Source organism: Neomonachus schauinslandi, chromosome 4, assembly GCF_002201575.2.
Source record: "Neomonachus schauinslandi chromosome 4, ASM220157v2, whole genome shotgun sequence".
In the NCBI taxonomy this organism is placed as follows: domain Eukaryota; kingdom Metazoa; phylum Chordata; class Mammalia; order Carnivora; family Phocidae; genus Neomonachus; species Neomonachus schauinslandi.
The window spans coordinates 107,148,302-107,160,370 of NC_058406.1; the positions used below are offsets into that span (position 1 = coordinate 107,148,302).

Genomic DNA, 12,069 nt, shown 5'->3' on the forward strand with positions numbered 1-12,069 from the left:
AATGTCAATGGCAGGGAAGTGCTTTACTAAGGTCTGCTGTGATGGAACACCAGCTCGCCATTGCCGGTCAGGCTGGAGACAAATATTAAGTGACCTGAGAAAATGCTGTGAGATAGCAGTCCATAAAAAGAGCCTTACAAAAGAGCATTTTCAATATGATCATCTAAAAAAGAATATAGGTATACTCTGTGCAAAAATATAGCTATACTTACAAATGCCTTAAGAAAGCCTGAAAGGATCTATACCAGAATATTGATGAATATTTAAATTTTAGTTTTTAATTTCCTAAACTTCTAAGTCTTCAGTGGACCTCTATTATTTGTAATCAGAAAAATATAAATTTTAAAAATTAAAAGCATTGTGTTTCACTATTTATACCTACTCAAGACAGAAAAATTGTGTCAAACTCCATCTACATAAGAATCTAAAATTTTAAGAAAATACTTAGTAAAATACTTTTTATTTCATGGGATCACTTATTACATTTATTTGTAACAGTCCATTTTTTTATACAAGGTACTATTTTGCTTAAACTTGACACATATGTAGTAACAAAAGGGATTTAATATCCCAAGCAGCCTCTGAATGTTTACATATGGACAGAGAGGGTATGTGCATAATACTTCTCTCAGCTGCTTGAATGCATTTAAGAAAGGGGTAAACAGTAGCTATAGGAACCCAAGTAGGTCCCATCTTTCTCATGCTGCATCCAATGCCTATAGGCACCTGCTGGATGGTAGGAGGCAGAGAGGAAGCGGTTCTGTCTTCAGGACTTCACTGCTGTTGGGACACGATGTGATGTGCTTCCTATTAAGGGGTACATGAGGGGATTCCAAGAGGTGGGAGATGACACTGAGGTGCACCCAGTCAGGGGGATGGGGACAAGGGGTGGGGCCGAGGTGGAGAGACAGAGGGAGTCGGGGAAGACAGGGGGTTTTGCAACCAACTGCAGTGGGGTGGAGAGCATCAGAGCGACTCCAGAGATAGACTGAAAGCTGCGGCCACATCATCCATTATGTACAAAAACAGCACTTTCCTTCCTCTCTGCTCACCAAGAATTTGGATTTATCTGGTAGCACTTTGTACTTTTCTATCCACAATGTTTACTCGGGGCCCATTCTGTGCAGAGGACTGTGCTAAATGCTGTGACAGACATAAAGATGGGTGCAGGGACCCCTGCCCTCAGATGCTTACTGTCTGGGGTCAGACGCGCTACCATTGTGCCACGAGGTCACTCAGATGCTTACTGTCTATGCAGATTATTCTGGCAAAGCCTCAAACAATAATATGCATTATATTGAAGTAGGTACATGTTGCTTTCAGCTCTCTGAATGTCCCTCAATGCCTAGCAGAGTGGTATTTAAATGCTAAATGCTATTGTTATTCTTTTTTAGATGCTGTCTTCATTATTTACTGCTCCAAAGGAAATTCAGTAGTTTCACTGATTTTTATTTATTTTTATTTTTTTTAGGATTATTTTTTTTATTATGTTATGTTAATCACCATACATTACATCATTAGTTTTTGATGTAGTGGTCCATGATTCATTGTGTATTTCACTGATTTTTAAATGTATACCCAGCGTTTTCTGACATGAAGAATATTTGCCTCAATAATTCATCCTTATGTAATCTCTCTACTCATTTCATTAATACAAATATTTTATGATAGTTATATGCTTCAACAGATAGTTTATGTGATAAAATATCTGGCAATGTGAACTTGTCTTGCCAAACCCAACATTTAATAAGGGACTTCCTGTCTTCCATTTATTTCGCTTGCATCTTGCACCAAAGTTAAATGATACATGTTGGTGAGCCCCATTCCCCACCCCAAAGACACAATTCAACATTATCTCTCTGAGCTAAGTAGAAAAAAATAAACAATATGTATGCACCTTTTTTTTTACTCACTTGAGACAACACAGACATTTAGGTATTCATATATCATTGAATTCATTCGGATCTTTAAATACTTGGGCTTCAAATTCCATATGACTCTGTAAAAAACGTGCTCAAATTAGTCAGACTTCCAAAAAAGGTAAGAAAAACAAAATGTTCTGTATGTCTCCTTTATGTTTGAAGAGCCACAAGATAACTGAAGAAGAGTGGGGACAAAGAATTTGTGACACTCATTCATTTTCCACTCACAGGTGGTGACAGTGCTATGTTCCAACATGACACTTAGTCTGGGGCCACAAAGATGAACAAGAGCACATGACACAGCTTTCTAGGAGCCTCCAGCCTCGTGGCTGGATGGACAGAAACTAAGCTTAATTCACTGCGGGGAGGGTGTGATAGGGTAAACACACCAGGGCTCTGGATTTCAGGAGGCCATGTGATGTCACAGCCAGGCTACAGAGGGAGTGGAGGTGCTTCCTGAAGCCGAGAAGCAGCTGAGAGCTGGGATGGGGAAGAGATGTAGTCCAGCAAGACAAGAAGCCTACTCTTGGGATTTATTAACAAGTAGAGTGTGGTGACCTTAGCAAGAGCTGTTTCAGGAGTATGCTGAAGAAGCCATGGTAGTGTGGGTCACAAATATACACAATTCTCTCATGACACTTGACTCTGAAAAAGAAAGCCATTGGACAGGAAATAGAAGTAGGTGCGGGATTAAGGTAAGTTCTCTTCTTTCTTTCTTTCCTTCCTTTTCCTTTTCATTCTTTCCCATCTATGTGTTGAGACAGACAATAAGTAAATGAGTAAATATATCCTATGTAATGATAAGAACTATGAAGAAAAAAAGAGGCAGTGGTGAGGAGTGGAGGGAGAGGAATAGTTAAGATGGTGGATGGCATCTGCACAGAGACTGAATGGAGTGAGGGTCTGAGGCACGTGAAGGTCTGGGGACAGGATGCTTAGACAGAGGCTACCGTAAATGCAAAGGCACCTAGGGAGAACAGCGAGGTGGCTGGAATGGCTCTGGGGCAGGAGCACTCCATTGGGAAGGCAGCAGGAGACCATGGTTGGAGAGAGAAAAGGAGGCCCACTGAATAGACTTCAGACACACTGGGACACTGGGAGTTTTAGGCAAGGGAGGGGCACGACAGCATCTGTGTTTCCAAATATACTGGATGTTGCGGAGATTAGTCAGTAGGGGACAACTGCAGAAGCAAGAAAGCTAATGATCTAGGCTGGGTGACTGGGTGGCAGCTTGATTTAGTTTGGCAGTCACAGACATGTGGAAAAGAGGTTATATTCAAGGACATATTTTGAAGTAGTAGATGATAGTGCTCTAAGAGGGAAATTAACAGTGACTTAGGTTTCTGACTAAAACTGAGTGTATAGGGGTGTCATTTGTTGAGGCAGGGAAGATGGTGGGGAGTGATTTTTAGGGGAAGAGCAAGAGTTTACTGAGATTATCTACTGATGTGTTGAGTAGGCAGCTGGAGATATCGACTAGAGATTGGGAAGGTGGATATGGTAATATTTATATATCACATCACTCCACTGGCTTAAAATCTTCCAATTAAGCCTCATGAGTTTCAAGACAAAATCCAAGCTCCAAGCTCCATTGGACTTGGCTCTGCTATGCATGTCCAGCCTCAACATCAGTCTCATACCACATTAAATGCTCTTCTAATATAGTATTTATTTCTCTTTCCCCTCCCCACCCTCATGCATATACCATTCCCTTGCTTAGATTGCTCTTCTCCATTTTGACCTGGCTAACTATTATGGCCTAACAACCCAGGCAAGCCTTCCTTGCCCCATCAGCTATTCACCAGTGATTCTATACAGCTGGATTAGATGCCCTCGACTACTGCAACACTCTACTACACATATCTCTATGGACTTGAGCACCAGGGCATGCAGGGTACTCCATAATTGGTGACTGGACTTGGACAACTTGCTTAAACTCTCTGAGCCTCAGTTTCCTCATCTATGAGGATTAATAATACTAGATCCTTCAGAGGATTGTTAGGGGGATTAAATGAAGTAATATGGGGCAGTGCTTAAGACATTGCCTGGCATAGATGAAGCATTGAACAATTCATATTATAGTAATACTTATCACACTGTTGTGTAATTATTTTCACATTGGCTTTTCCCAGAGAAATATTAGCCCTTGAATGCAGACATGGAGCCTTTTATCTGTGTTTCTGGAACACATCATGTTTTGTTTTTTTTTTTTTTTAAGATTTTATTTATTTGACAGAGAGAGACACAGTGAGAGAGGGAACACAAGCAGGAGGAGTGGGAGAGGGACAAGCAGGCTTCTCTCAGAGCAGGGAGTGGATGTGGGGCTCCATCCCAGGACCCTGGGATCATGACCTGAGCCGAAGGCAGATGCTTAATGACTGAGCCACCCAGGCACCCCACGAATACATTATGCTTTAATAATTGTTTCTTACATGAATGAATGAATTAATGAATGGGAAAAAATACCATTAGGCTACAGCAGTACTATGAAATGAACCAGCAGGTTCTTCTTCAGTTGGCTTTCTCTGCTTAGAAGCTATTCTCTGTGGGTGAATGTAATTCATCTGATCCTTCACTCACCAAACCAAGAACTCCTGGGTTGTTGATCCTACATTATATATTGGTCACTGTTCAGTGAAAGTAATATCATTACCTTTGGATCAGGAAGACATGGCCCAAAAGCTTCCAGTAGAAGGGTCTCTTCTCTCACAGCTTGTTCATAGTCTGAGAAAGACAGCTTCCCATCATGGTCATGGTCCTAGGGGGTGACCAGCCATGCATCAGTCAACATGTATAATATTTATCACAAACACAAACTGTCTTTTCACGGTCAGATATTGATAGAAGAAAGGTGTTGGAAAAATGAGAGACTAAATAATGAAACAGAAAAGAACTTTTAATATTATAAATTAAAAACCACAATACAAATGTTTTATTTTACCAAGCAAGAAACTGATATTTATATAATTTTAATTCTTATTTCTATCCCATTCTGGCCTGTAAATTTCAGTATAAAACCCTAAATTTCCCATATTTACCATTTTTTTTAAGTGTTATTTCAACCAAATCTTTAATTCCTTCATCAGGGTCTTCTTCAGATGGCTGTTTGAGAAGGCTGTTCTTCAACATATGGAACATTTCCTCCTTTGAAATGAATCCATCACCATTCAAATCAAACACTTCAAAGCAATCTTAAAAAAATAACCGATTATGAATTTGATACTATGATTAAGGGAACATTTGCTCTGGTAAAACGTTCAAGGCCAAGGTCTATATTATGGATGTTCATGTCAACCCTGCAGGACTTTGCAATCTAATTTCCATAGTAAATGCTTAATGGACACTTGCTGGATATGGTCAACAACCCTTAGAAAATGGCTCCTTACACTCACTCAGCTATGAATAAGCATGCCAAGGAACAATGATTTGACCATTTCATCTTGAAATTCTTGGAAAACTGACAAATATAATCCTTAGAGTTCACCAGAATGAATTAAGAGTTAACCAAGAATCAGAACACTCTTATCAATGTTCTCTACTTTTATGGTTAACAATTCAGGTAACGAAATATGAAAAATATTTAATACCTTAATACATAAATGCATATGTACATAGTTAGCATGTGTAGTATGTGCTTATGCAGTCTTGCTTGGCATGAATTACTCCTCAGAATCTCTTGATCTTCCTTGGTATTAATTTTTTTCAATCTTTATCATTGACTTGAATTTGCTCCATAAAAGAGGTTAATGGGGATTCAAACTGACCAATTGAAAGACAAACCTATTTTACTGGCCAGGTTGGAAGACATGGATGTAAGTTTTTTAGATACATTAATCCTAATGTACAAAGCAATAGGATAACCTGAAATCTTACATTTCATTTTTTCTTCCAAAGTTCCTCGAAGAAATACTGATAATCCATAAATCCACTCTGATACGTTTACACAGCCATCGTTGTCTTTATCAAAACCTCGGAATACTAAGAGAGAAGTACAACATAATACCTGTGCTGCATTTTTGTTCTCAGTAATATATTTACACTGGTGCTACCCACTTTTAAAATGTAGACAAAACTTCAGGATCAGATGGTCCGACATGCTCATTTGACAAAGGAGGAAACTAAGACATCATAACATTGGAAAATTCTTTTATTTAAACTTTCACACACTCCCTTTATATTTTGTGGAAACAAAGTAAATTCTGAGTATCTAAATATAGTAATCAATAATTATTAATATATGAATATATTGGTATATTAAATGTGTTGGTGTATTAACATAAAATACGTGATTTTATATTTTTCTTACTCAAGAAAAGTAATGCTATCACACAATTGATAAAATGATAACTTAATTTTTATTGAAACATTTTTGATGATATAAAGAAATTCATATGTCCTTTTTTTTCCCCAAAAGATTTTATTTATTTATTTGAGAGAGAGAGAATGAGAGAGAGAGAGAGCATGACGGGGGCGCGGTCAGAGGGAGAAGCAGACTCCTTGCTGAGCAGGGAGCCCGATGCGGGACTCGATCGCGGAACTCCAGGATCATGACCTGAGCCCAAGGCAGTCGCTTAACCAACTGAGCCACCCAGGTGCCCAAGAAATTCGTATGTCTTTTTAAAACTATTCTTTTACTTATTATATTTACTAAGTAGAAATATAAATAGTTTAGGTTTTTGGGTATAAAGTAAGGAAAACCTAATTATTCAAGCTGGGCTTTGTTCTTTTCTTAAAGACACAGAATAGAGTGGGTAGAATCACCTTCCCTAAGACCCTTCCCTATGAATACACAAATTAATTTTTTATATTCAAGTGAAATTGGGAATTCAGAACATTAAGAATATGTCCAAACTCCAAACTTTTTTTTTCCAGTTATGGCTGTATCTGGCCTATTTGAATATTGTAATGTCTTCTTACCTCTGTCCATAATCATGTCATCTGTCATTCCAAATGTCATATGCAGGATATTTCGAAATGCATTACGATCTAGCCCAATGGTGATACCTTGCCGCTCTGTTACTTCTCCCACCAAATTATAAAAAAGATTTATAAGACAGTTCACTTCAAATTTATTGACTGTGAAAAAATAAAATTAAGATATAACAAAAATGCATTTTAATCTTTAATTTCTAACTTAAATTTTGCATTAATGAGTTTATAGACAACATCAAGGCCATCAAATATTTAGTTTTCAACAGAAGACTATCCTGTTTTAAGATTCATGACCCTTAATAGAGGATGACCACTACAGAGGATTCTCCACTAAAATAAGAGAAACAGCCTTCCCTCCAAACAGGAGTTGAATATTAAATTCAGTCACATTTAGGAAGAAAAGAATATTAGCTAAGTTACCTGAAAAATGACTGTGGGGTCAGATGCTAAATTTTAAAGGCAGTGGAGGTGCAATTCAAAGTAAGCAAGGTAATGCTTAAGAATGGTAACTTTTCCCCAGCATTTTGATTATAGCCATTTATGAGATTTACAACTTAACTTTTGTCCGGAAATAGATATCAGACTCCTGAATACTAGGCAACAATTTTCACTTCACATCATCAGCCTTAGTCAAATCAGTAAGCTGGATTTTGGATATCAGAATCACCTTTTTTTCTAATAAAGAAGCATTTAACCATATAACAGCACCCATTATGGTTCTTGTTGTACATGATGTGAAAATTAACAAGCAAGTACTCAGTAGTATTTTGGAGAAAGGGAATTTTTATTTAAAATAGATACACAGATATGTATATTGGTCCATACACATAAATGCATAAAGGGTGTTTATAAACCCTGAGCTAATTATTTGTGTTCCAATTCCATTTGAGGTACATAGGTGGAGGCATTATTGCCTGGCATAAAAGTGAGTTTAAATATGAAGTATAGGTGGATTATGAGAAAGCTTTTATTTCAAAACAAAACAAAATTACAGTTCAGTACTTTTAAAAATAAGGATGAAATTTGCATGCATTTAAGGGTGAATTGTTTTGTTTTGGTTTTTGGTTTAAATAAACTAAATTTTAAAAATTGCAAAAAAGAAAAATGATTATAGTGCAGAAAAAAATAAAATAAAGGAAGACAGCAGATAGGAATGGAGAAATCATGCCTCATCTACAAGTCAAGACAGGCTTGAGTGTGATTTCTGGTTTGGGGTACCACAATTTTGGAAGAACATTGACAATTTGGGGAAATAAATGATTTAGTTAAAAATTGGCTAAATAATAGAAAAGAATATAATGGTTATAATTTTAAAAAGAGCTGTTAGTTGCTGTAGAAAATGGCATGTCAGTTCTTCAAAAAAAAAAAATTAAACCTAGAAATAACATGTAAGTCAGTGATCCCACTTCTGGGTATATACTTAAAAGAATTGAAAGCAGGGACTCAGATGCTTGTTCATAGCAATGTTATTCACAATAGCCTTAAAGGTGAAAGCAATCTAAGTGTCCATCAGTGGATGAATGGATAAATAACATGTGGTGTATACATACAATGGAATATGATTCAGCCTTGAAAAGGAAGGAAATTTTGACTCATGCTACAAGATGGATGAAGCTTGAAAACATTCTGCTGAGTGAAATAAGTCAGATATAAAGGGACAAATATTGTATGATTTCACTTATATGATGTACCTAGAGTGGTGCAATTCACAGATACAGAAAGTTAGAATGGTGGTTGCCAGGGGCTTGGGAAGGGGGAAAGGAGGAGTTATGGTTTAATGTATATAGTTTCAGTTGAGAAAGATGAAAAAGTTCTGTAAATGGATGGTGGTAATGGCTGCACAACGATGTGAATGTATTTAATATCATAGAGTTGTACACTTAAAATGGCAAATTTTATGTTATATATATTTAACCACATGCACAAACCTCCAAAAATAAAAGAGCTGCTACTGGTTGGAGAAGAAAAGCCTGCATAAAGAATGATGTTCATGTACATGAAATGTTAGCAGAGGGGTTGTTAATTAGCCATTTTTCCATCTTGGCTAAAATAAAAATTAGAGAATATTATCTTAATTTATTACCCAAAGGATCCAAGATTAGCCATAAGAAAGTTTTTCTTGCTGAAATTTCTTAAATTCCAGAATAAAATGCTAAATGAAATTAAGGAAAATTTAAGAATGGATTTTCATCTTTTTGGATTGGTCTAAATGTGTTCTACAGATCATATCTGTAGAATGGTAGATTAGCTGGGCAATCACTTAAGACATTTTTTTTCTCTGATTCTACAGAATTTATCCATTTCATCCTGGTGGGATTATCATCTGTCAACCAAAAGGAAATTTGACTTTGGGGAAAAGGTTCTCTGTTTAAAAAAGTTTTTAATTATAATGTCCATGACTTGTAACTATTTCTATAGAATTTAACTAGTAATTATCAAGGTTTCTAAGGCCCACTTTAAAAATTTGATGTAAGGACAAAAATCAAAAGAGTTGACTATTTTTCCTGCCAGGTTTTCCTTTAACTTTTAATGAATTCACCTTTTGATTGTTCATAGAATGACTGTTTGCAATACATTGCATACTTACTGAACAGGGACAAAATCAAATTCAGCATTTTGTCTATCAGTTATTGCATTGCTTTTTCAAAATGTTCATGAGATGTTTTAAGAAGATCTGGTCTTTTCCTTGAAATGGAATTATTTTGAGAAAAACAACAACAGAACAAACTCTCACCACGTTATAATAACCACAATAATAAATTATAGGATGGCTTTTTGCTAAGAAGTTTCAGGTGTTTATTCACATCATCACTTTTATATACAGTGCCACTTCACTAAGGGAACAACACATCTCACCACTTATTACATTAGATACTAAATACAACTAGAAGGCACTGGATCTTATAAGCTCTAGAACTACAATAAACCTGTTCCTCCTTTGCACAATGGGGGTGGTACTGGGATTATGGCTTCTCCTATTTTTCAAGTGGCCATTAGTTTTGCAATCAGCAACACAATTTATAAGCTTGTTCATCAGACAGTATCTTTCTCATTCTAAACCATATTTAAGCTTCCTTGCCCAAGTACAGTTCTGTTTTTCAGTCTGAATACAATTCTAAAGTTATCTATGAAATTCTACGACCATGTTTTAGAATGTGTGATTGGAGCAGGTATCTTTAATAAGTGCTCATTTTGTCACCTGCAAAGTCTCCTTACCTTGTAATACCACCAGCAACCACAAAGTCCAAGTCTGGAGTTGGGGGCAGAGTCTTTACTGCATGTTTAGCTTTGTGAAACTCTTTGGTCTCCAGACACATTTCCTTGCTCTGAGATTCAGGTTTTTGTGCCATTTCAACTCATCTTTTCTAAGGATGTTCAGCTATTGATAACCATTTTCCCTTTATGGATCTCCTGGTAATTTTTCAGAAATTGGACCCTGCCAGTTTATTTGCACTAAAAAGAGCTAGAAAGCAGGTGTATGTTGGTTGTGCTAGTTTTCTTGACACCTGTGTCTGAGGCTAAAACCACACATGTCGTGTCAGTATATAAATGACGTTTCTATAATGGAAAGGTAAGTTAAGAAGAGGGTTTGAAAAGCAAGTTAGTGCATGTGTGGGAGTGTAGTACTAGATGCCTGATACCTGCATACTGGTCCTTAAGATCATGGGCAAGCATGGGTACCCAGCCCAAGGAACTACCATCCAGGGAGTCCTTTCCAAACTTCTCTTTAGGGGACACAAAGGGGGCTCCAGGGGCACTCAGACTGGAGGTGGAAAGCAGGCTGAGCAGCGAACATTACTAATACCAGGTAGAACACAAGCCCTTCCGGGAACTTCTGCTCATCCAGCACTTGATTCTTACTTACAGTGCTTGCAATTTTTAGTCAAGGTGTCCGTCAACTTCTGCAGCTTCTTACGGTTCATGCCTGCGGTCGGGAAATGGGCAGCGGCGTGTGTTTAGGGGCGCGCGGCTAACGGGACCCTTGCTTGCCCTGGGCCTGGGGCAACTGGGCCGGCTCTCCCCAACCCGGCGCGCGCGCGCGGCCCTAACTCATAGAGTGGCCATGGCAACGCCTCGGCCGGCTGCGGATTGGCTTCTGGGCGCGCGCGGAGTGCGTGCGCGGCCCTAGCACACAACGTGGCCATGGCAACGCCTGGGCCAGCCACCTATTGGCTCCTGGGTCTGGGTGCGCTGTTCCCCTTGGAGGGTCCCTGCCAGGGTAGTTGCCGACTGTGTTCTAATTGCTGAGGTAGGAGTTTTAAATTTGTTGCGGTGTTTTGGGTTCACAGCCCCTTTGATGGACTGCACTGTGAATTAAGATCTAAAAATATGTTGTGCATGCTGCGTGAGGGATATTTTGGATGGTGAGCTTTACACCAAGCGAGGCTTAACATCTTCAGGGAGATCTGGGGGAACTTGGAGGAGCTTCAAGAATTAGCAGGTGTGCTATCCCGACCTTGTTTTGCGGGGTGTAGGAGGGTGAGGAACTTGCCCTTAAAGCTAAGCCACCCTTTTGGTTGTCAGTGTTTTTGCTATGATGCCTGGAGGTAGCCTGGAACAAGATATCTTCAAGATAATACTGGGAGCAAGAGTAACTTGGAATAGTTCTCCTCACCTTCCTTCATTCTTGGAAGTGGAAGTGGAGGTTGTCGGTAGAATCTGGGAAAAGCCATCAGCAATGTTAAGCTAGTTGAAGAGACAGCCTTCCAAAGAGACAGGTTGACAACTGCCACTTGTCTGTGGGGTACTATCCAGCCTTGCTTTTCTGAAAAATATCCCAGTAAAATTGGTCTTTTACTTATTTGAAAGATGGGTTCTGTGTTTTTAATGTAGGAGGACTTTCTGCTTTTCTTAACCACATATGGGACACCCTCTTTGAATTAAGATAGCAATAAAATGGGTTAGCTCAGCCAGGAGCACAAAACCTACAGTATTCTCCAGTGTGTCTATCTACTTGTTTTACATCAGTGGAGAAAATGCCTTTGAAAACAAATTATTTCAGGGGTGCCTAGGCGGCTCAGTCAGTTGAGGGCCGACTCTTGGTTTCAGGTCAAGTCATGATCTCAGGGTGTTGGGATTGAGCCCTGCATCGGCTTCTGGCTCAGCAGGGAGTCTGCTTGTCCTTCTCCCTTTGCCTGTGCCCCCACTCGTGCTCAATCTCTCTTTAATAAATAAATAAATAAATAAATAAATAAATAAATAAATAAATAAATAA

The 12,069-nt window shown here is 38.4% G+C and overlaps 1 protein-coding gene across 2 annotated transcripts; it reads right to left on the bottom strand.

Annotated features, from left to right (window-relative positions):
• Window positions 1–1,939: 1,939 nt before the first annotated feature.
• Window positions 1,940–10,777, bottom strand: EFCAB1 (EF-hand calcium binding domain 1). 2 transcript variants are annotated; one of them, XM_044914203.1, is made up of 6 exons: window positions 10,720–10,777; window positions 6,840–6,998; window positions 5,796–5,900; window positions 4,941–5,113; window positions 4,576–4,680; window positions 1,940–1,999 (listed from the first exon to the last, which is right to left on the bottom strand). In XM_044914203.1, exons 1-6 carry the CDS (start codon window positions 10,775–10,777, stop codon window positions 1,940–1,942), a joined length of 660 nt encoding a protein of 219 aa, XP_044770138.1. The 2 variants fall into 2 exon arrangements, with proteins under 2 accessions (XP_044770138.1, XP_044770139.1); XM_044914204.1 differs by lacking the exon at window positions 6,840–6,998.
• Between the last annotated feature and the right edge of the window lie 1,292 nt (window positions 10,778–12,069).

Coding starts and splice junctions, on each gene's coding strand:
- EFCAB1 (XM_044914203.1), bottom strand. CDS start 10,777: ATGAACCGTAAGAAGCTGCAGAAGTTGACGGACACCTTGACTAAAAAT. Junction 5,114..5,795: donor TTTGGAAGAAAAAATGAAAT/GTAAGATTTCAG, acceptor TATTTTTTTAAG/ATTGCTTTGAAGTGTTTGAT. Junction 4,681..4,940: donor GTAAATATGGGAAATTTAGG/GTTTTATACTGA, acceptor GTCACCCCCTAG/GACCATGACCATGATGGGAA.